At 39.3% G+C, this 22,778-nt stretch overlaps 1 protein-coding gene across 1 annotated transcript in view; it reads right to left on the bottom strand.

The window, feature by feature from the left end:
- LOC140464058 (dynein axonemal heavy chain 17-like) overlaps positions 1-22,344 on the bottom strand; it is a 408,886-nt gene extending 386,542 nt beyond the window's left edge. The window contains exons 1-3 of the mRNA XM_072558720.1: positions 22,287-22,344; positions 17,352-17,519; positions 342-458 (exon numbers count right to left, since the gene is read on the bottom strand). Of these exons, the coding sequence (XP_072414821.1) occupies positions 342-458; positions 17,352-17,519; positions 22,287-22,310 (309 nt within the window). The 5' untranslated portion in view covers positions 22,311-22,344. The remainder of the gene's footprint in view (positions 1-341; positions 459-17,351; positions 17,520-22,286) is intronic.
- Positions 22,345-22,778: the final 434 nt, after the last annotated feature.

Genomic DNA, 22,778 nt, shown 5'->3' with positions numbered 1-22,778 from the left:
TATATTTGTAGATCCTTCTCAGCTGTTTAATTGCCCACTACCAATCACAACTGGATGCAGCAGAGTTGTGGAGCTGCAGTTTTTAAATTGAATCAGTTAGCTGTGCAGTTGCTTAGCTCTATCAACTATGTGCTGCTTCTGCTGTTTGGCATACAAATAGTCCTGTGTTGTATCTTCATCTTGTTGACACCTCATTATTAGGTATTTCTGATGGTGTTCATCTCATGATTTCACTGATTCCTCATTGGCCAATGCACATTGTGAAATGAAAAACAAAATTATTTGCAAAAAGAACCCTACAGTTTATGAGCAGTATAAAAAAAATCATAATCTAGATTTACCTTCACAGCAGGTAAAATGCTTGCACAGTCACTAAATCCTTGACAAATGATCATTGCCAATCTGCGATCAAAATCATCAATTTTCCTCTGAAATACTGCATGGTCTTCTTCAAATTTCTGTATAAAAATACATCCATACAGAATAATAAGCAATTAGGTTTTATAAATATGCTCTAATAAAATCGAATAAACATGAATTAACACCAAAGGCTATTCTGTAACCAAACATTCCCCCCACACAGAGAATATAACTCAAAAGACCATCAGGAAATCAAACCCTTTCTAGCTAAAGAGTTCGCATGTGATTTTCCTAATAGTTCATTTCATAATGCTAGCATGAGCAATTACAACTTACATTTTGGTTTTAATTGTTGGTAGTGTCACTGGCAATACCAACATTTTATGCACAACCACAGCTGTTTTGAGAAGATAGTACTGTTCCTTTTTTTTAATACCTTACAATTTATCTGGTATTAGTACAGCCACATTAAACTTCAGGAAAAATGTTCAAAGATTTTGACCAAACATTGAAGGAATGGTGATACAGATCCAAGTCAGGATATTGTGTGACCTGAAAGGGAGCTTGAAAATACTACTGCTCCCATTGCTTCTGCTGATTTTATTCTTCTAGATGTTATGGGTCAAGAACTTGTGTTATGAAGTTGAAGGCATGTATTATACCTTTAAGAGAGTGAGAATGCTGCTCTGAACTGAGAGCTTACAAGCACTTGTGTATATGACTAGATGGCAGTCGCAGAGTGTACTGGAAAATTGAAAATAAGTAACATTTGATTGTGAGATGATACCTGAGTTTTGGTTGCTGTTTTGACAACAATTAAAATTTAACAAGTTTAACTATGCCCAGAATACTCAAGCCCAATTGAGTTTGAATTCATTGTATTGCCAACATCAAACCAATGAGATGATCTGATGTTGGGGGGTATAAAAATGCAGACATTTTGATAATTCGTTAGAGGGCAACTGCCATAGAGAGAGAAAGAGAGCTAGTTCCCCACCTAACATCTTGCTCTCCAAGAAATTAGGAAACATTCTCTATCAAAGGTACCTTTATATGTCTGACACATTCGCAGTAAAAAGAAAGAAGATGACCCAGGGAAAATCAGTAGCTAGAAGAGTGAAGACACTGAAGGAGACACCAATTGTATGGTTTTGAAATTAAGTTGATGTAATTTCAAAGTGTCTTATTGGAACAACATATTGTTATGAATTAGAGGCAGATAGTAAGCAAGTAAGAGAAAGATGGGCTTAGAGTTGTGAATAGTTGTTGTTTGATTTTTACTTCTACAGTTAAAAAATAAGTTGATATTATTTTCTTTAAGTAATGGAATTTGGGAGATCCCAATCGCTCATATCTTAACAGATTACAAGGTGAGGTAAGCTTTTCTGGGTGTTTGGTTTAACTAACAGATAGGTTTATATCTGTGTCGTAACAATAGGATAGTGCTTCCAAAGGATACTTGTCAAACTGCTGCATCTTGTCAATTACACATCCTTCTATGTCAATGGTGAAGGAAGAAATTTTAGGTAGGCTACTGATCAAGAAGTTGCTTTATCTTGGACAGTGTTGAGATTCTTAAGTTTTGTTAGCACTGCACTTATCTGGAGAAAAAGACATTTCATCACACTTATTATTTGTGCCTTGGTAGACACGTTTCAAGGACTCAAGAGTGGACTTACTTATTGCAGAATTTCCAGGCTCTGCCCTGCTCTTGTTGCTGTAGTATTTATATGGCTGATCCAGCTCAGTTTCTAGTGAATGGTAACTCTCAGCATGTTGGTGGTTGGTAATTCAGCAATAGCAAGATCATTGAATTTTAAAGCAGATTGCTAGATAATTAGCTGTCAATTTTGTGATGTCAACATTGTTTATCACTTAATAATCTACGCCTGGTTAGTGTCTAATTAGCAGAGGATAAAACTGGCCTTCCTGGAAAGAGAGAAATCGGGTTCTCACAGTTCTCCAGCCAGCTGCCAAAACCCCTATCACAAAGAACAAACAACAGTACAGCACATGACCAAGCCCTACAGCTTACCAAAACTGTGCTGACATATAACAGCTTTCTAACCTAAAAACAGTTTTTACCTCAACATGGTCTATATCTCTCTATTCCCTGCGTATCCATATTTCTGCCAAGATGCCTCTAAACTATTGCTATTATATCTGTCTCCATCATTTCCTCTAGCAGCATATTCCAGCACTTACCATCCTCTGTATAAAAATATCTGCCTGACATCTCCTTTAAAAGTAGCTTTTTATCATAAACCTATGTCCCTATTAATTTACATTTCTGCCCTGGGTTAAAAAAAACCTCTTACTATCCATTCTATTCATGCCTCTCATAATTTTGTAACTTCCAACAGGTCGTCCTTCAACAATCAAGTTACAGCAAACCGGGTTTGTCCAATCTCTCCTCATTGATAATGCCCTCCAAACCAGGCAACTTCTTGGTAAACTGTTTCCATACCCACTCCAAAGCCTTCACATCCTTCTGGTAGCGTGGTGACCACACAATACACAATGAATACACATAATATTCTAAATGTAGCCTAACTAAAGTTACCTCCACTAGATCTTCCTTATTCTATCCTAACCCTATTTGATTTATGAAGATGGAGTGGTTACATGATCTATATGGCATTCAACAGGTTCCGCATGGTAGACTGGTTATCAAGGTTAGATCACATGGAATACAGGGAGAACTGGCCATTGGGCTACAGAACTGGCTGAAAGGTAGAACAAAGGATGGTGGTGGAGGGTTGCTTTTCAGACTGGAAGCCTGTGACTAGTGGTGCACCACAATGATCGGAGCTGGTTCCACTGGTTTTTGTCATTTATATAAATGATTTGAATGTGGACACAGGAGGAACAGTTCGTAAATTTGCAGATGACACCAAATTGGTGGCTTAGTGGACAGCCAAGTAGGTTATCTTGGTAAAAAGGGACCTCAATCAGATAGGCCGGTGAGCCGAGGAGTGGAAGATAGAGTTTAATTTAGATAAATATGAGATGCTGCATTTTTGAAAGGCAAATCAGGACTAGACTTATACACTTAATGGGAAGATCCTGGGGAATGTTGCCGAATAAAGAGACCTTAGAATGCAGGTTCATAGTTCCTTGAAAGTAGAGTCACAGGTATCATACAAGATTTGGTATGCTTGCCTTTATTGGTCAGTGCATTGAGTATAGGAGTTGGGAGGTCATGTTGCAGCTGTACAAAACATTGGTTGGGCCACTTTTGGAATACTGTGTTCAATTTTGTCTCCCTACTATAGGAAGGATGTTGCGAAGCTTGAAAGGGCTCAGAAAAAATACACAAGGATATTGCCAGGGTTGGACGATTTGAGAATACAGAGAGGCTGAATAAGCTGGGGATATTTTCCTGGTAGCAAATGAGGTTGACGGCTGACCTTATAGTAGTTTATAAAATCATAAGGGACATCAATAGGGTGAATAGAAAAGGTCTTTTCCTCTGGGTAGTGGAGTCCAAAACTAGAGGGCATAGGTTTAAGGTGAGAGGAGAAAGATTTAAAAGAGACCTAAGGGACAATCTTTTCATGCAGTGGGTGGTGTGTGTAGGGAATGAGCTACCAGAGGAAATGGTGGAAGCTGGTACAATTACAACATTTTAAAGCCATCTCGATGGGTATATGAATAGGAAGTATTCAGAGGGATATGGGCCAAATTCTGGCAAATTGGACTAGATTAATTTAGGATATGTGGTCAACATGGATGAATTGGACCAAAGGGTCTATTTCCATGGTACAGCTCTATGACTCTGTGAATCGATGAGTACTGCTCCACCAGCACTCAATAAGCTCGAACAAAATTCACTTGACTGGGAACCCAACTGCCACCTTAAACATATAGTCCTACTGAAACACCATTGCAACACAGCAATTTTTTAAATGCTTCTTTGAGGGCATCTTTCAAACTGGGACCCCAACCACCTAGAAGCACAAGGATAGCAGGCATAATTCTTTCCACTGCCACTCACACAGAATTGTGAATTCTATTCCCAATAATCCTGTGAGTATAAATGCAATGCAGTGATACAAGAAGACAGCTTACCATCATTGTCTCAAGGAAATGTAGGGATGGGAAAAATAGTACAGTATTGGCTTTGCAAGTAATGCACACAATCCCTGAGGAAATTTTAAAAGACGATAAACAGCAGAAGTGTGGACCCTTGCCTAAGCATAGTGTCATACAATGTTTCATGACCTCATCAAAGCAAGAAAGATGATTGGTCAGAAACATAAAGAACAGTAAAGAATAATTAAAGGTTAATCATAAGAAATAAATTAGAACATCAGAATAAACTAGTTAGACATATAAAGCAATAAGTTTCTATAGGCACCTAGAAATGAAAAGAGTAAATAAAGCAAGTGTTAGTCGTTTACAGGGTGAGAATGAGAGTTGATAGTAGATAATGAATAGATGTTTTACACCTGTCACCACAATACACAACACAAGTAAACATTGCAATGATAGCTATAAATGGGAATGTTGAAGCAACAGAGAAACTTGGGAAAATTATAATCACTCTGGGAAAGGTACTGAGCAAACTGATGGACCTGTGAATTGATAAGTTTTCAAGACTTGATGGATTGTATTCTATGGTCTTAAAAGAGATGGCTAAGGTATTAAATGTATTGGTGTATTCCTTAGCCACGAGGAAGCAAAATTACAGGAAATGGAATATAATGTGAGTAAAATGTGAAATTGAAAAATAGCAGAGGGTTATTAAAAAGAGAATGAGAACAAAGTTCTGAAGAGTGATCCAGATATTATATAAATCACTAAAACGTAGCATGCAGGTACAGCAAGTGGTGAAAAAGGCTAATGGAAAGCAATCCAGTTTTGCAAAAGGAATTTAACATAAAAATAAGGATACTGGATTAGTGGTGCTGGAAGAGCACAGCAGTTCAGGCAGCATCCAACGAGCAGCGAAATCGACGTTTCGGGCAAAAGCCCTTCCTGATGAAGGGCTTTTGCCCGAAACGTCGATTTCGCTGCTCGTTGGATGCTGCCTGAACTGCTGTGCTCTTCCAGCACCACTAATCCAGTATTTGGTTTTCAGCATCTGCAGTCATTGTTTTTACCATAAAAATAAGGATGTTAACTTCAGTTATACAGAGCACTGGTAAGGTCACATCTCAGACAAAATGTGCAACTTTGGTTGGATTATCTAAGGAAGGATGTAACTGAGTTGGAGGCAGTGTGGAAGTGGTTTACTAGATTCATACCTGGAATGGATGGGTTGTCATATGAGGAAAGATTGATAGGCTGGGCTTGTTTTCATTAGGATTTTAACAAAAAAACAGAGGATTTGATTGACAAATAATATCTTGAATGGTCTTGACATTTTGGAAATGGAAAAAATGCTACTTCTGTTCATGAGTCTAGAAAGAGGGGACATTGTTTTAAAACAAAGAGTAAATCTTTTCAGACAGAGATGAGGGGAACCTTTTTCTCTTGGAGAGTTGCGTGATTTTGGAATTTTTTTTAAGAAGCAAGTTAATATATTCTTGTTAGGCAAGGAATCAGAGGTATTGGGGTAATTGTGAAGTGGAAATCGCAGTATAAACAGATCAGTCTTAATTTTGTTGAATAACAGAGCATGCTTAGAGGGCAAAATGGCCAATTTCTACTACTTAAACTCTAGGCAATATGCACCTAAACTGGAGGGGAATGATATCCTTACAGGGAAGTTTGCTAGTGCTACTCATGATGATTTAAACTACAGCAGCAGGGGGCTGGGAATCAGAGCAGCTAGTCAGCAAGTGGAGGGATTGATGGGAAGGTAGATGTTAGGCCAGTAAGTCATAAAAGAAAGGCAGGCAGTGACAGGTAAATGAACACAATGGTACTTGAGGGCTGAAGTATGTTTATTTCAATGCAATGAATATTATAGGTAAGGCAGATGAGCTTAAAGTCTGGATCAGTGCATGGGACTATGTTGTAGTAGCAATCACAATAACTTGATTGAGGGAGGAACAGAACTGACTGCTCAACTTTCCAGGATTTTGTTGTTCTGAATGAGATAAAGAGGAAGGTAAAAGAGGTGGAGGAGTTGCATTACTAATTAAAAAGAATGTCACAGCTGCACTCAGAGAGGACATACTGGAGAGCTCATCCACTGAGACAATATGGGGAGAGCTCAAAACTAAGATGAATGCAATCATTCTGGTAGCATTGCCACTGAGACATTGAGGAATAAATATGTAGGCAGATGATGGAAAGATGCAATAACAACAGGGTTGCCATAGTGGGTGATTAATTTCCCCAGTATTGACCGGGACTCCCTTAGAGCAAGAAGCTTAGATGGATGCACTTAACAAATTCTGCCCAAAGAGGGTTGCTTGAAATAGTACTTGGATAGTCCAAATAAGGAGAGGTCATACTGGACTTTGTATTGGCTAATGAGCCTGGCCAGGTGACTGACCTTTCAGTGGGAGAGTATTTTGTAAACAATGATCACAACTCCTTAAGTTTTAAGTTGTTATGAATAAAGATAAGTCAGGACCTTGTAGGAAGGTACTAAATTGGGTGAGGGAAATTATGTCAGTATTGGGCAGGAGCTAGGGATTGTTAATTGGGAGTTGCTGTTATTAGACAAGTAGACATTTGACATGTGAGTTGTTTAAAGACCTACTGATCAGAGTTCAGGACCAGCATGTTCCAGTAAGGAGGAAGGACAAGAATGGCAAGTTAATGAATCCTTGGCTAATCAGGAAGTTAAAATTGGACAGGGCATGAGGAATAAGGTAAAAACAATGACTGCAGATGCTGGAAACCAGATTCTGGATTAGTGGTGCTAGATGTAAAGAAAGCAGGAAAGAACTCAGTTGGGCAATCAGGAGAGCAAGGATGGATGATAAAGGTCCTTGGCAAGTGGGATTAAAGAGTATCCAAAGGCATTATATATAGTTTTTTTTAAATCAAGAAGAAAACTAGGGAGAAGATAGGGCCACTCAAGGATAAAGGAAGGAACTTGTGCTTGGAGGTAGGGGATGTGAGTGAGACCCTAAAAGAATAGTATGCATTGAAGAATATGGAGGATTGTGGGATTAGTGTGGAGCATGCTAATATGCTAGGGCATCTTGAGATCAAGCAAGAACTAGTCTTGGGTCTCTTGAAGAGCATTAAGATGGATAGATCCTTTGGGCCCAATTGTATCTACCCTAGGTTGTTGAGAGAGGCAAGAGAGGTGATTGCTGGGGCCTTGACCAAGATCTTTGTACCCTCGCTAGGCACTGGAGAGGTCCCAGAGGACTGGCAAGTAGCTAACGTCATTCCGAATAATTCAGGAAACTATAGACTGGTAAGTCTCACATCAGTGGTTGGAAAGTTATTGGAGAGAACTCTTAGGGATAGAATTTACACACATTTGGCCTAATTAGGGACAGTCAGCATGGCTTCGCGCAGGGCAGGTCATGTCTTACTAACATACTTGAATTTTCCAAGCAGGTGATGAAGGTGGTCGATGAGGGTAGAACAGTGGATGTCATCTACATGGATTTTAGCAAGGCTTTTGACAAGATCCCTCATGGTAGGCTCATCAAGAAGATTAAGATGTATAGGATCCACAGTGACTTGGCCCCTTGGATTCAGAATTGGCTTGCCCATAGAAGGCAGAGGGTAGTGGTAGAAGGATGTTTTTCAGCCTGGAGGTCCATTCATCTCCAACTACAAGTCAATCCTGTCCCTAAAAATCTTCTCCAGTAATTGCACTACCATTGATGTAAGGCACAGCAGCCCATAATTTCCTGGATTATCACAGTTGTTTCTTTTCCCAAGATGGGCACCAAGTCTTCTGGGATTTCATCTGTGGCTAAAGAGGACATAAAGAATCTCTGTCAAGACCTCAGCAATCTCCTCCCCTATATCCTTCAGTATCCTGGGATAGAGCAAATCGGGTGCTGGGGATTTACTGTTTTTCAAGACATGCAACACCTCCTCCTTCTTAATATCGATATTTAATTGACTTTTTGCCTACTTCTAATTCACTTATGAGATGTTGGCATCACTGATTGGATCAGCATTCATTGATTATCACCTTTTTGAACTGCTTATACTAGAGAAGCTATTACTTCTTGTAAAATTATTCACTCAGACTAAGTTAACTCTATCCACTGATCAACTATAGTCAAACCTTACAGGTACTGTTGCAGACATCAGATCACACTCCAGATGGACTTGGTACAAAGGTGTGGGTTATACATTCCCCAGTAATTAAGTTTATTCAAATTTTAGCATTCACTCTCCAGAGGAAATATCCTGCATTTCCTCAGCATGTTTGGGTGACTCTTGTATCTTTAAGTATAATTATAGGTTTATGTAGTTCATTTGGAACTAAAGAATTACTTTTCTTTTCAACAAGCATTCCCTATAACTCTCAGTATCAATTCATTTTTGTTGCACTTCAAATCACTTCATCTGCAACTGATTTGTTTCAAATACTCAATGCAATCACTGCCTGGTTTTGCTTTGTTGTCTTCTAATTTCAAATTATGTGTTTTTACAATTACCTCTGCAGAAATTCCCAGGTCCCAAGGCAGCCAATTAAAAACCTTATCTTGATCAGATTTTTTTAAAGAAGAGAAATACTAATGAGGTTTCTTTGATAAATGCAAAAATATTGGTTTAATCTGAAATAAAATTTCTCCAATGAAGGTAAAACATTAGCTAAAACATACAGTAAATAACGAGAAGTACTATTTAATGTTTATCCATATAAATAGCCGAAAGCACACATATGTTTGTATGCTAGGTAATAGATCAAAAACATATTTCTCTGCATGAGGTGGTTTTCTGTAAAACAATTTGGCCAATGGGTTTAGTCTTTGAAGAAGAAAAAAGATCAGGTGTGGAAAATTCATGTATAATCATGCTATTTGATACTTATAGTTGACTATGGAATCTTAGCAGAGACAGCTTGCTCTTTTAAAACAATATTCAGAAATTCTTTCAATCAATGTTTCAGAAGAACAAATAGATTTCAGTCTGATCTCAAGAGATCAGCTGACAGTGCCTTCTTCATAGGACTCTTCCCCAACTGATGACAACCTCATCTCTAACCCAAATACTGTTCAAACAGTACAAGCAGGAGGTCATCAGAACATAAAAAAGTAAAAGTCAGATGATTTACAGGAAGCCTTGTTAAAAATGACTCCAATGTCCAGAATGAACTTGAAACAAATGTGTTCTCCACGATGCTTCAAAACTTAAAATTCTCACATATAATATTAAATATAAAGGGTCTTCATAACAGAATATCAAGATGCAGATTTAGTTTGGGTTGAGATTATGTTGTGAATATTTCATTTATGATTCATGTGTTTTTATATTTAATTTATAATTAATAAGAGCTCAGTGTAGAAAATGATATGAACTCAAATGAAGTACAAGCACGTCCATTACACTTGAAAGCCTGGTTTCATGTTGCTTGAAGCCAAAGGTCAACAACTAAAATAATAGGACCAGAAACAGCAGCTGAAATTGCAGATCTGGAGATTTGTTGTCTATACTTTGTGCCACACTGACAGTCTCGAGAGGTTGCCTCTTTTGGAATTAAAACTCAATTACATTAAGACATTCAGTAAACTGTTTAAGGTTAAAAATCCCATTCATCAGGTCAGAGAAGAACTTGCAAATCAAGAACACAACATGAAGTCTGTACAAAGGACAATTCAGAGCAAACTACATTATCATGGAGATAGGTGGGTCTTCAGAAGCTATGTGATTGTATGCAAAGGAGCTAGTTGCAGCTTGAAGCAGAGATAGTGCTGAACTAAGTGGATCCATGATCTGGAAATGCCGGTGTTGGACTGGGGTGTACAAAATTAAAAATCACACAACACCAGGTTATAGTTCAACAGGTTTAATTGGAAGCGCACTAGCTTTCAGAGCGCTGGTCCTTCATCAGGTGGTTGTGGTACCTGATGAAGGAGTGGCGCTTCGAAAGTTAGTGTGCTTCCAATTAAACCTGTTGGACTATAACCTGGTGTTGTGTAATTAACTAAGTGGATCCAACCAGCAAAAGTGCAGCTATTAGCAAAGTCCAGGCAGTAAGGCTCAGAAGGAAATGGTGGCTCCTGTCATAACAAAAGTTTAGGAATAAAAAGAAGTCCCTAGGAGTCACTGAGAGTTCAGTTTAGCTGAGAGCAGGGTGAAAGAAGCTCTCAAGCAGTATATACCTGATGCAGCTAAGAAAGATTGGTGCTTAGAGATTCTTAGTAGTAATGTCACTAGGCTAGAAATTAAAAGGCCTGGGCAATTCATTGGGGATACAGAACCAACTTACACCATGGCAGCTAGTGGAATAAAAGTGGGCGGCACGGTGGCACAGTGGTTAGCACTGCTGCCTCACAGCGCCAGAGACCCGGGTTCAATTCCCGCCTCAGGCGACTAACTGTGTGGAGTTTGCACGTTCTCCCCGTGTCTGCGTGGGTTTCCTCCGGGTGCTTTGGTTTCCTCCCACAGTCCAAAGATATGCAGGTCAGGTGAATTGGCCATGCTAAATTGCCCGTAGTGTTAGGTAAGGGGTAAATGTAGGGGTATGGGTGGGTTGCGCTTCGGCGGGGCGGTGTGGACTTGTTGGGCCGAAGGGCCTGTTTCCACACTGTAAGTAATCTAATTTGTAAGACCTAAAATATAAAGTTATTTTCAGTAACGATGGTCATGACAACTATCAATGATTATCACGGATCACTAATGTCCTTGAAAGGAAGAAAATCTGCCATCATTTTTTTGTCTGGCCTACATCCAACTCTAAATGCACAGAAACATCCTTGACTGCTAAATGCTCTATGAAATCAGTTCAAGGACAAAAGGGAAGAAATAATGTGGTTTAAGATCATTGTACCTACTTTTCAGTGTACCTACTTAGTCATTATTGCTTATCTTTGCTCCATTCAATAAAGGCATTTTTTTTGTAATACAACTCAGTTCTGAAATCATGCAACTTATTTCCATAACTTTAAATCCTGAATGCATTGTATTCTCTAAAAGATCATAATAAAGATCTAGCTTACTCAGTATTGCATTAACAGGGATCAAAATGATAACAAATACCAAAGGAAATAATTCACTAGAGAAAGATGTTGACAAGCCACCCAACAGTAGAAACACAGAAGGTCAAAGTGTTAATCAAAAAAAAAGTGTGGTTTTGCAAGAGAGTTACTGCAATGAGTATGGGTCACTTTGATCTTTACATTCATCGGACACGTCAAATCAGCAAAGGACACAAGAGGATGAGTTTAAATAGTGTTTTCTAAACAGTTTATTAGAACAATATATTATGGAACCTACCAGGAACATGCCCATTTTGAATATGGTTATATGTAATGCGGCAGCATTGCAGAAGTACTCATAGTAAGATGATCTCAAAGCAAGAGTAATTGTAACATGCTAGAATTTCACATTAATTTAAAGACAATAAATTTGGGTCCATGCCCAGTGTCTTAAACCTAAAGGCAATTGCAAAGTTGTAAAGTTAGAGTTGGTAAAGTGGACTGGGAAACAGGTTAAAAGATGATAGAAAAGTAGTGGTAGACATTTGAAGAGATATTTCATAGAGATAACAAAGATATATTTCACAGAGGAAGAAAGACTGACAAAACTCGCAGTATCATTGAAATGACTGAAGTCATTACGGGTGGTATCAAAATAAAAGACATACAATGATGCAAAGATCAGTGTAGGCCAGAAGATTGGGGAAGTTTTAAAATCTAGTAAAAGATAACCAAACTAAAGAGGAAATTGGAGAATGAGAGAAAAATAGCAAGAAATAAGGTGGCACAGTGGATAAGTGGTTAGCACTGCTACCAACAGCACCAGGGACCTGGATTTATTCCCACTCTTGGGTGACTGTGTGTGGAGTGTACACATTCTCCCTTATGTCTGTGTGGGTTTCCTTTGTGTGCTCAGGTTTCCTCCCACAGTCGAAAGATATGTTGAGGAGGTGGATTGGCCATGTGAAATATGGGTTATGAGGATAGAATAGAGAGCTGGCTGTAGGTGGGGTGCTGTTCTTAAGAAATAAGAATAGATCATCTGGCCCTTCCAGTCCACTCTACCATTCAAAAAGATCACAGCTGATCTTTTCATGGCCTCATCTCTGCTTACCTGCCTTCTCACCATCACCTTTAATCCCTTTATTGTTCAAAAAATTATTTTAGCTTGAAAAACATTCAGTAAGGAAGCTTTAATTACTTCACTGTGCATGGAGTTCCACAAATTCACAACACTGTGGGTGAAGAAGTTCCTTCTCAATTCAGTCTACTTCTACTTCTATCTTATCTATTCTCTTCATAACTTTATGTTTCTGCAACATCCCCCTTCATTCTTCTAAATTACAGTGAATATAATCCCAATCTACTCAGTCTCTCCTCATACGCCAATCCCCTCAACTCTGAAATCAACCTGGTGAACCTCCTCTGCACTATTCAAAGGGTTAGTGTGATCTTAAGGGTCTGTAGGGATTCTATCATTCTGTAAATCTGTGTATTTTAAAGGATTGTCGTAACTTTTTAATTATCGCCACATTTTTAATGAATTAACTCTATGCACACCCAACCACTTTGAATAGGAGTTCACAATGACTAAAAACAAAGAGCCATGAAACAACTGACATGGTAAACCCATAATGGAGTCCAGGGCTTACCTGGCATTTCCATGAATCTGGGGAGCTGCTGGCAATAAAACTTGGATCTGTTTTGGTACTCTAGGGGCTACCCCACCAACGTGGCTATGTCGGCATCCAGTCCTGGCCATCAGACATACTTCTCATCAACACCTTCATTTTGGAAAGCCCTGCATGACCTTGAAGGAATTCAGCCAGTATCTGGTGGTGATGTTTGCTCAGGACAATCACTCTTGCTCCCCATAATAATATGCCATCCTCTATGATGATTTGGTCTTGCCGGGTCTAGAAAGGTTTAAATTCTGGTTGTGATGGCCCTTCTGCTTCTCCCATCACCACCAGCTATTTTAGTTTTGTTAGGACAGGATCGTTTTGTGTCCACAATCTGATATTGTCAGCAGGGACTGGAAGGGTGTCCAGAAAGTGTAAAACCAGAACAGGTTCAACTAGTGGCTGCACTGGTGGTGTATCCACCAGGGAAGGCAGCTCAATGCATCCACATTTGTCACTGGGTCTCCCACTGGCAGTATTCCAACTTGTAATTGTACGCATTCAGAATAAGAGCCCACTGCTGAGTTTGGCCTGACGTTATGGACAACATGGCCTTGTCTTCTTTAAGTGGCCATAGCAGGGTTTGTGGTTCATTACTATTACAAATTTACATCCGTTGAGGTATTGGTGGATATTTCTCACACCAAAATTGGCCAGTAAACCTTCCTTCTCTATCTGGTGTATCGTCATTTGGCATCAGCCAATGTCTGGGAAGCATATGGTATCAGGTGTTCCTCTCCATTGGGCCACCAGTGAGCCAACACTAACCTGATACCATATGGAGAGGCATTGTATGTCAGCACCATATGTCGGTTGGCGATCATAGTATGTCAACACTGTAGATGACAACTGCTGTTTCTTCACTTCCCTAAAGGCCTCAACTTGGCTACAAGAATATTTCCAAAACTGACCCTTTTTCAATAGCAGATATAAAGGGTGTCAGGATGGAGACCAGTTAACGTGTGAATTTTCTGTCATAATTCACTAATCTAATCCAACACAGATGTGGGAGCTGGGGCATTTTTGATCAACCTCACTTCATCGTCCAACTGGTAGTAATACAGTCTTGTAAGTCACTTAGGGCATCTGTAACACACATTTTTCCCTCCTAAGGTGTATATCCCCCTTGGAGAAACTTTGAAACACCATGTCCAAGTTCTCTAAATGCTCTTTACTGGTCTTCCCAGTTTTTAGCAATTCATCCCGATAAATGGTGAACTGCAATAAACCCTGTAAAATGTTTTGCACTGCCTGCTGGAAAGCTTTGTATATTAGTTCAAATACTTATGAGCATTAATTGTAGGATTTTTCTGGGAATCATGATCTAATCACAATTGCATGTAGGCATGGCTCAAGTCAAGGCTCCCCACCAGTTTTGCATATAAGCTGTCTATGCAAGGGATGGAGTATTTATCCAGCTGCAAAAAGCAGTTTATCTTTTGTCTGAAATTCCCACAGAAGTAAACCGACCTTGAAAAACAATATGACTGGTGCTGCACATTCTGCAAACTGTAATGGTTTGATGATACCTTTGCTTTCTAGCCTCCTCATTTCTGCCTATATTTTTGCTTGTGAGGCAAATGGCATTGGGCAGGCCTTGCAGAATTATGGAACTGCTTCTTGGTCAGCATGTAAGGTGACCTTGGACCCTTTGATAGTTCCTAGACCTTCCTGAAAAACATTCAGGTATTTAATTAGGATTTCATCAGACAGCCAATCAGAAACTGAACGAGCTGCTTCTCATAAGAGACCAGAATGGAAGCTGTACCCTGAAGCTGTCAGGGTTCCCCAGTTTAGGTTGTCAGCATGGCAGATGCCTCGCACAAACTTAAGGGTTGAAGCCACGAGCGAATTTTGGTAAAGACTGGTTTTGCAATTATTGATATAGCCATAATGGTATTGACCTTCATTAGAACTGGGTGACCATTTAACTAGATGTTCGCTTTGACTGGATTTGATTTGGATGTAGCAATTTAACTGTCCAAACCAGCTGTAAGTGTGTAATCTCTTGGATGCCAGCCTATGAGTTATCTTACTCAATTCTGATCTAGTGGGAGTTTTTTTGCTATCTTGAGGATCTGGGCTAGCTGGCCATTGTAGTTGCTGCCAGTATGCTGACTCAAGAAAATGTTAATGGTTTGGCCGAGGCTTGGCTTTGCTTTGGGGTTTGCTGTGGGCTGACCTAGAGTTCTTCTGTTAAAGATATGTCCTGAATGAGACTGGGTGTCCACCAAACTCAGGTGGCCTACTGAGGGTTTCCACTTCCATCAGCATAGCTGTAACTCATATGCTCCACTTGCCACATTTTCTAATGACAAAGCCAGTTTTAATGCCTATTTGAAGTCCAGTTGGGATTCAGCGAGTGAATACTTTTGCATGATCACATCATTATTCCCACACCAAGCAGTCTCTCAGCATCTCACTTACGGTTAAACCTAAATCACAGGCCTTTGTCAAAAATCTTTATATGGATTCCCCTGGTTCTCAAACTGCCAAGTAAAACCAATATCATCACAGAAATAGAGAAGGCATGGGGTCATAATATCCCTTCACTAAATCTGTAAATGCTTGAAAGGTTTCAGTATCTGATGCCTCAGGTAAAGTTAGACTTCTAATAATTGAAAAAGCTGCAGGTCCACATGCCATCAGGAGAATTACTCATGGCTTTTCATCTGGCACAATGCCATTTGCCCAGAAAAAGTAACACCTTCTTTTCACATACTGGGCCCAGTCTTCGTCAACAGGATCAAACAAGTCAAGCTTCCCAAATAGTGACACAATGCCAGAAGTGCTTCCCACAATCCAAAGATGTGCAGATCAGGTGGTTTGGCCATGCTAAGTTGCCCATAGCATTAGGTGCATTAGTCAGAGGGAAATGGGATTGGATGGGTTACTCTTCAGAGGGTTGGTGTGCACTTGTTGGACCAAATGGTCTGTTTCCACACTGTAGAGAATCTAATCAAGCTTCAATATCTTACCTGAATGGTATCATAATTACTACATCTCCTATTAGCAGCATCCTGGAGGTCACCAGTGCCAAAAGCACCGACAACACTCTGACAAAAAGAATAGGAAAGAAACTATACAACAACCCATCTCTCAACCTCACAAAACATCACCACAATGGACAAATCAAGGGAATGGTAGAAAATTTGGCTGAATGCATGCAGTCCAAAGAGTATTCAAAAATTACAAATTAATTCTGTTCAAACCGATCTGTGCAATCAATATCTTGCCACTGAATTCAATATCCACTCACACCACCAATACACAGTGCTTTCTTACCAAATAAAAAAAGTCAGTAACTCTATATCTAATGACTGTTATAAAGGCTACAGTATTCAAGAAAGCAGCTTACCATTGCAACTTCAGGATAATACAGAGGACAATAAATATGACCATTTTGCGTAGCCCAAGAACAAATTAAAAGTGACACATTTTTTCTTAGTCAATATATATCAGCCCATCCAGGACTAATCCATATATCATGCAAGCATGACAACATCAACATCCCAGTTGACTTTAATGCTTAAATCAATGCTAATTTTATCACAGTGAAGAAACTTCTTTAAACATTTACCTAGGTGTTGAGGATAGAATTTGCGAACTTCAAGAGCTTCAAGGGTAAATGATTTAATGTTCATGGTAGATGTAAAACACGCTAATGTTATTTCTATTAAGTAACTTTGAAACATGAAATAGGATTCTTTAAGGTTTCATTTTTAGGGTGCTGCAAATTATTGTTTGGAAGTGTGCTTCCACAATGCATGTGTAATAGAGTGGTCGATGTGGCATACCTGTTTGAACTACTTATAAAAATATGTAAATCCTGAATTAACAAAAACAAGCTATTTACTGAGCCTGTAGCAATCAAAAGATCAACTTTTAATTTGTGAATCTGTGGCTGAGTTTTCTTATGGAATTGTGCCAAGTACGCTTGAGTCAATGTCTTGGCTTTATTTGGTGAAAAATATCCCCAAGTATAAAGATTATTTTCTGAATTATAATTTTGATAATACCTTCATGTAGTAACAAGTTCAAAGTTTGAAAATATTTTAGAACGCCTATCAAATTATGTCTCACTGCAAATTCAATGTAACCATGAACTCTTTGCATGAAATTATCAAAATTAATAATGTTAACATTTCAATCAGCCTTTCAATAATCCTATCAATTCTGACAATTCCGAAATACTTTAGTTACAATAATCATTTTTGCATATATTATTTTGAATAACAAAATTAAATGCTATCATGATAGTCTTACATTGCTCACAGATAATTTTCCTTACATGTTCTGCTATGTCCAAAGCGTTGTATGTGCAGTCAGCAAAGATTTTAATGTCTTCTAAAAATTCCAGATAGATCTGCTGCACCATCTGGCCGAGGAGATTTCCTCTAACGCCACCTACTTCAATTTTTTCCAGCTTCAGGAATTCAACAGTAGTGGAAAATATCTCCTGTAGAAATCAAACTTGATATCAGATTATGAAATAATAACTTTACAGGTCACATGATGATTGTTAAATTGCATAGTAGCTGTTTCCTGTTGGAACTATTTATAACTATTATATTTCCTATGTATGCCATGTACTTGTAGCAAAATTATATGACACAGGAATCCATAAACTGCATATCTTCACATTCATGACTGTAGTGTCACTCATGCATACTGGTGTCCCGTATCTTTGCTCAGACAACCAACTGTCCCCAAGATGAACAATTCCAACACCAATGCAACCCCTAACACTGTTCCATGTTGTAAAAGCTACCCCTCTTTCAACATGGTGTATTGTCTGTTTGTGTTCTTGGATAAATTCCCTTCCATCAAACCTTCTTATTGGTAGTAGTCTAAGTTACTGATAAGAAATGGAGAAGGATACCCATCTTTTAGCCTTCAGCAAAAGATAGTCCTAGTCTTGATAAAGAGAATAATATGATCACATCTGAAATTCATGACAGTTTATTGAGACTATTGGCTCAACTAAAGATTAAATATTAACTATATGGACTTAACATTAGAACTGGTCTTGCAACTTTAAACAACAAATGGCTAGAACACATTGGACATACACACAAACTGATCTGCTCCACCCATGATCAGTCCTTATACCCTGATGGGCAGAACTTATCTTATGATGCTCAGTCACCTTTTGCTGTACTATCTCATACAACAACCACCACCAATACCTTACATATGTTGCTGACAACATTTCAAATGGGTCACTGTTACCCCTTCTTGAATTTTGATCTCAACCATTGGCAAGTTCCAGTTAGCAGAGAGTGGTAGAAAACACAGTGCAACTTAATTGTTGAAACCCTGACATCTCTCCCTTTCTCATATAGCCCTGTTGCATTATTGGTGTAAACATCCAGAAGAAGTTAATTCATCTTTAATCTTCAGTGCTGTTTAGATGTAGCCTTTGTTTTTAAGTGTGGAATCATGTCTAAGAGCTTCTGCTTGGGGACAGGTCAGATTTTCCTACATGTTTTAGTAGCTCCCAGTTTATTACAATGCATATTTGGATGAAACACCAGATTTTATGGGCAGGAAGTTCTCAAGTTTGTCAGGACCTTCTAGGCTTGAATTCCCACATGCCATATTTAAAAGTCATCCAGACAGTACTTCACTGTCAACAACCTTGACTCCATGGTTATCATGAACATCCTTCCTGCATTTACTCTATGTAATCCTGTTTGAGTTTTACATGTTTCTCTGAGATCCCCATTCACTCTTCTAAACTGCTGTGATAATAATCCTAATCAATCCAGTCAGTTTAGCCAACCCAGGGATCAGTCTGTTAAACATTTGCTGCACTCCATCCACAGCCAGGTCACCTTTTGTCAGATAAGGAGACCAAAACCACACACACAATACTCCAGGTGCGGTCTCTCCAAGGCTCTTCTCCCTTCACCACTCAGTAGCCATGAGATGCAATGTCACACTTGGTAGCCATATATCCCTCATCCCCTAAAAAAAACATACATGAATTCCTGCCCCCACATGAAATGCATGCCCAACGCCTTTTCCTCTATGCTTGATAGGTATCTTTAATATTAAAAGTAAAGGGAGAATACTGGAGATCTGAGGTAAAACAGAGTGCTGGAGAAACCCAGCAGGTCTGTTCACAATTATGGAAAGCGAACCAGAGTTAATCTGTCAAGACCAATATGAATCTTGTTTGGAACGCTTAATGTTAATACTTGATTATGAGCAAATCAGATGGGCCAATGGGCTGAGAAGTGGCAAATGGAGTTTAAATTAGATAAATGTGAGGTGTTGCACTTTGGGAAAGGAAATCTTAACAGGACTTGTATGCTTATTGGTAAGGTCCTGAGGAGTGTTGTTGAACAAAGAGACTTTGGAGTGCAGGTTCGTAGCTCCTTGAAAGTGGAGTCGCAGGTAGATAGGATAGCGAAGAAGGCGTTTGGTATACTTTCCTTTATTGGTCAGAGTATTGAGTACAGGAGTTGAGAGGCCATATTGCAGCTGTACGAGACATTTTTTAGGCCACTTTTGGAATATTGCATGCAAATCTGGTCGCCTTTCTATCAGAAGGGTGTTGTGAAACTTGAAAGGGTTCAGAAAACATTTACAAGGATGTTGCCAGGGTTGGAGGATTTGAGCTATAGAGAGAGGTTGAATAGGCTGGGGCTGTTTTCCCTGGAGTGTCGGAGGCTGAGGGGTGACTTTATAGAGGTTTATAAAATCATGAAGGGCATGGATAGGATAAATAGACAAAGTCTCTTCCCTGGGGTGGGGGGAGTCTAGAACTAGAGGGCATAGGTATAAAGTGAGAGGGAAAGATATAAAAGAGACCTGAGGTGTAATCTTTTCACGCAGAGGGTGGTATGTGTATGGAATGAGCTGCCAGAGGAAGTGGTGGAGGCTAGTACGATTGCAACATTTAAAAGGCATCTGGGTGTGTGTATGAATTGGAAGGATTTGGAGAGATATGGGCCAGGTGCTGGTAGGTGGGACTAAATTGGGTTGGGATATCTAGTCATCATCGACAATTTGGACCGAAGGGTCTATTTCCATGCTGTACATCTCTATGACTCTACAAATTAAAATTAACAGAGGCCAAGGCATGCTTTAAAAGAAAAATAAAGTTCAGAATGATGATCATCAGATTTTAAGATACAGTCCAAAAGGAACATAAGAGAATCAGATTTTTTCCTGACATAGAACAGATTGTAGATGAAGAAAGTAAATGTTATATGATTATAGTTAAATAACGCATATTCAAACTCACCCACACTGTGCTAAAAGTAGAAGACAAATCACAAATGCATTCACTCAAGTCTCAGGAGTAATAATCAAAGCAGCATTAGGTGTAGTAATGATGACATGGGTAGTCAGAAGCTACCTCCCACACTTCACCACTGATGGCGAAAGCCCTATTCCATCATCTACTCTTCATGAAACCCAAATGGATTCAATTATATCTCTTCAACTATTATCCTTTCAATTAATTCACACTTCTAAGCGGTATGTATGTGTTGCACTTTATTATCTTTTCTAGCATTTGGAGGGAATCCTGAGGGACAGGAGGTACATGTATTTGGAAAGGCAAGGACTGATTCGGGATAGTCAATATGGCTTTGTGCATGGGAAATCATGTCTCACAAACTTGATTGAGTTTTTTGATGAAGCAACAAAGAAGATTGATGAAGGCAGAGCAGTAGTTGTGACCTATATGGACTTCAGTAAGGCGTTCGACAAGGTTCCCTATGGGAGACTGATTAGCAAGGTTAGATCTCATGGAATACAGGGAGAACTAGCCATTTGGATACAGAACTGGCTCAAAGGTAGAAGACAGAGGGTGGTGGTGGAGGGTTGTTTTTCAGACTGGAGACCAGTGGAGTGCCACAAGGATCGGTGCTAGGCCCTCTACTTTTTGTCATTTACATAAATGATTTGGATGCGAGCATAAGAGGTACAGTTAGTAAGTTTGCAGATGACACCAAAATTGGAGTTGTAGTGGACAGCAAAGAGGGTTCTGTCAGATTACAACAGGATCTTGATCAGATGGGCCAATGGGCTGAGAAGTGGCAGATGGAGTTTAATTCAGATAAATGCGGGGTGCTGCATTTTGGGAAAGCAAATCTTAGCAGGACTTATCCACTTAATGGTAAGGTCCTAGGGAGTGTTGCTGAACAAAGAGACCTTGGAGTGCAGGTTCATAGCTCCTTGAAAGTGGAGTCACAGGTAGATAGGATAGTGAAGAAGGCATTTGGTATGCTTTCCTTTATTGGTCAGAGTATTAAGTACAGGAGTCGGGAGGTCATGTTGCGGCTGTACAGGACATTGGTTAGGCCACTGTTGGAATATTGTGTGCAATTCTGGTCTCCTTCTTATCGGAAAGATGTTGTGAAACTTGAAAGGGTTGAAAAAAGATTTACAAGGATGTTGCCAGGGTTGGAGGACCTGAGCTACAGGGAGAGGCTGAACAGGCTGGGGCTGTTTTCCCTGGAGCGCGGAGGCTGAGGGGTGACCTTATAGAGGTTTACAAAATTATGAGGGGCATGGATAGGATAAATAGGCAAAGTCTTTTCCCTGGGGTCGGGGAGTCCAGTATTAGAGGGCATAGGTTTAGGGTGAGAGGGGAAAGATATAAAAGGGACCTAAGGGGCAACTTTTTCACTCAGAGGGTGGTACATGTATGGAATGAGCTGCCAGAGGATGTGGTGGAGGCTGGTACAATTGCAACATTTAAGAGGCATTTGGCTTGGTATATGAATAGGAAGGGTTTGGAGGGATATGGGCTGGGTGCTGGCAGGTGGGACTAGATTGGGTTGGGATATCTGGTCGGCATGGACGGGTTGGACCGAAGGGTCTGTTTCCATGCTGTACATCTCTATGACTCTATGACATCCATTCTTGAACTCAGGAAAGCCCGGTTAATTCGACTCCTCTTAACATACAAATGCAATAGGCTTGGAAAAAGATATCCATGAGGGAAGGTAACCTTTTGAAAATTAATATTTCTATGACCAACTGAGAGTGGAGTTAAGCTAAGAGGAGGCAGTTCATCCCTCCTCACCTGGATTTACAACCATTTTGCAGTCTTCCATCCCGAATCGTGAACAATCAGAGACTTTCACCTGGTGTAGGTTGGAATATTAATGATGAATTATGGTCAAAATGCCTTGCCACTCACAATGAGATATAATACAAGTGTCACTGATAGAAGTAAAAAGAAAAATATGTAAATTATAAGTACCTCAATAGTCTGTAATCGATGCATAAATCGGTCTAATCTTGCAAATGCAAGATGTGAAGGGAACTCCCAGTATTTTGGTTCTCTGTCCTAAAACAGAAGGAAATGTATTTTAATAACAGTTATCAGAAAAACATTTTACAACATGCCTCACAACTATTATGTAATTGTATTATTAGTTCCAGTATCATTTTCTAACTGGAACACAGGTGAACAGACTTTAAACTTTATAAGATAAAAAGAGGTAAATCAATTATACTACTTCAATAAATGTATTCAATTAATTGTTCAAACTAATAAATGGAAAATACTTACAATATGAATGTACAGTACCTTAAAGAATGTGTGCATTTCAGACCTTTTATGATCATAAACCTGATAAAGCTTCTTTAAGACAGATATAGTCATGTGTATTGTTTCCAGCACTTCTTCTATTTCTCCCTGTAATCCTTTCATTAACTCTTCTGGATTTAGAAAGTTACAGGTCTACAGAAA

Source organism: Chiloscyllium punctatum, chromosome 39 (assembly GCF_047496795.1).
Source record: "Chiloscyllium punctatum isolate Juve2018m chromosome 39, sChiPun1.3, whole genome shotgun sequence".
Lineage (NCBI taxonomy): Eukaryota > Metazoa > Chordata > Chondrichthyes > Orectolobiformes > Hemiscylliidae > Chiloscyllium > Chiloscyllium punctatum.
The sequence above is the reverse complement of the archived record's forward strand: the minus strand, read 5'-3'. Positions and strand labels throughout refer to the sequence as shown.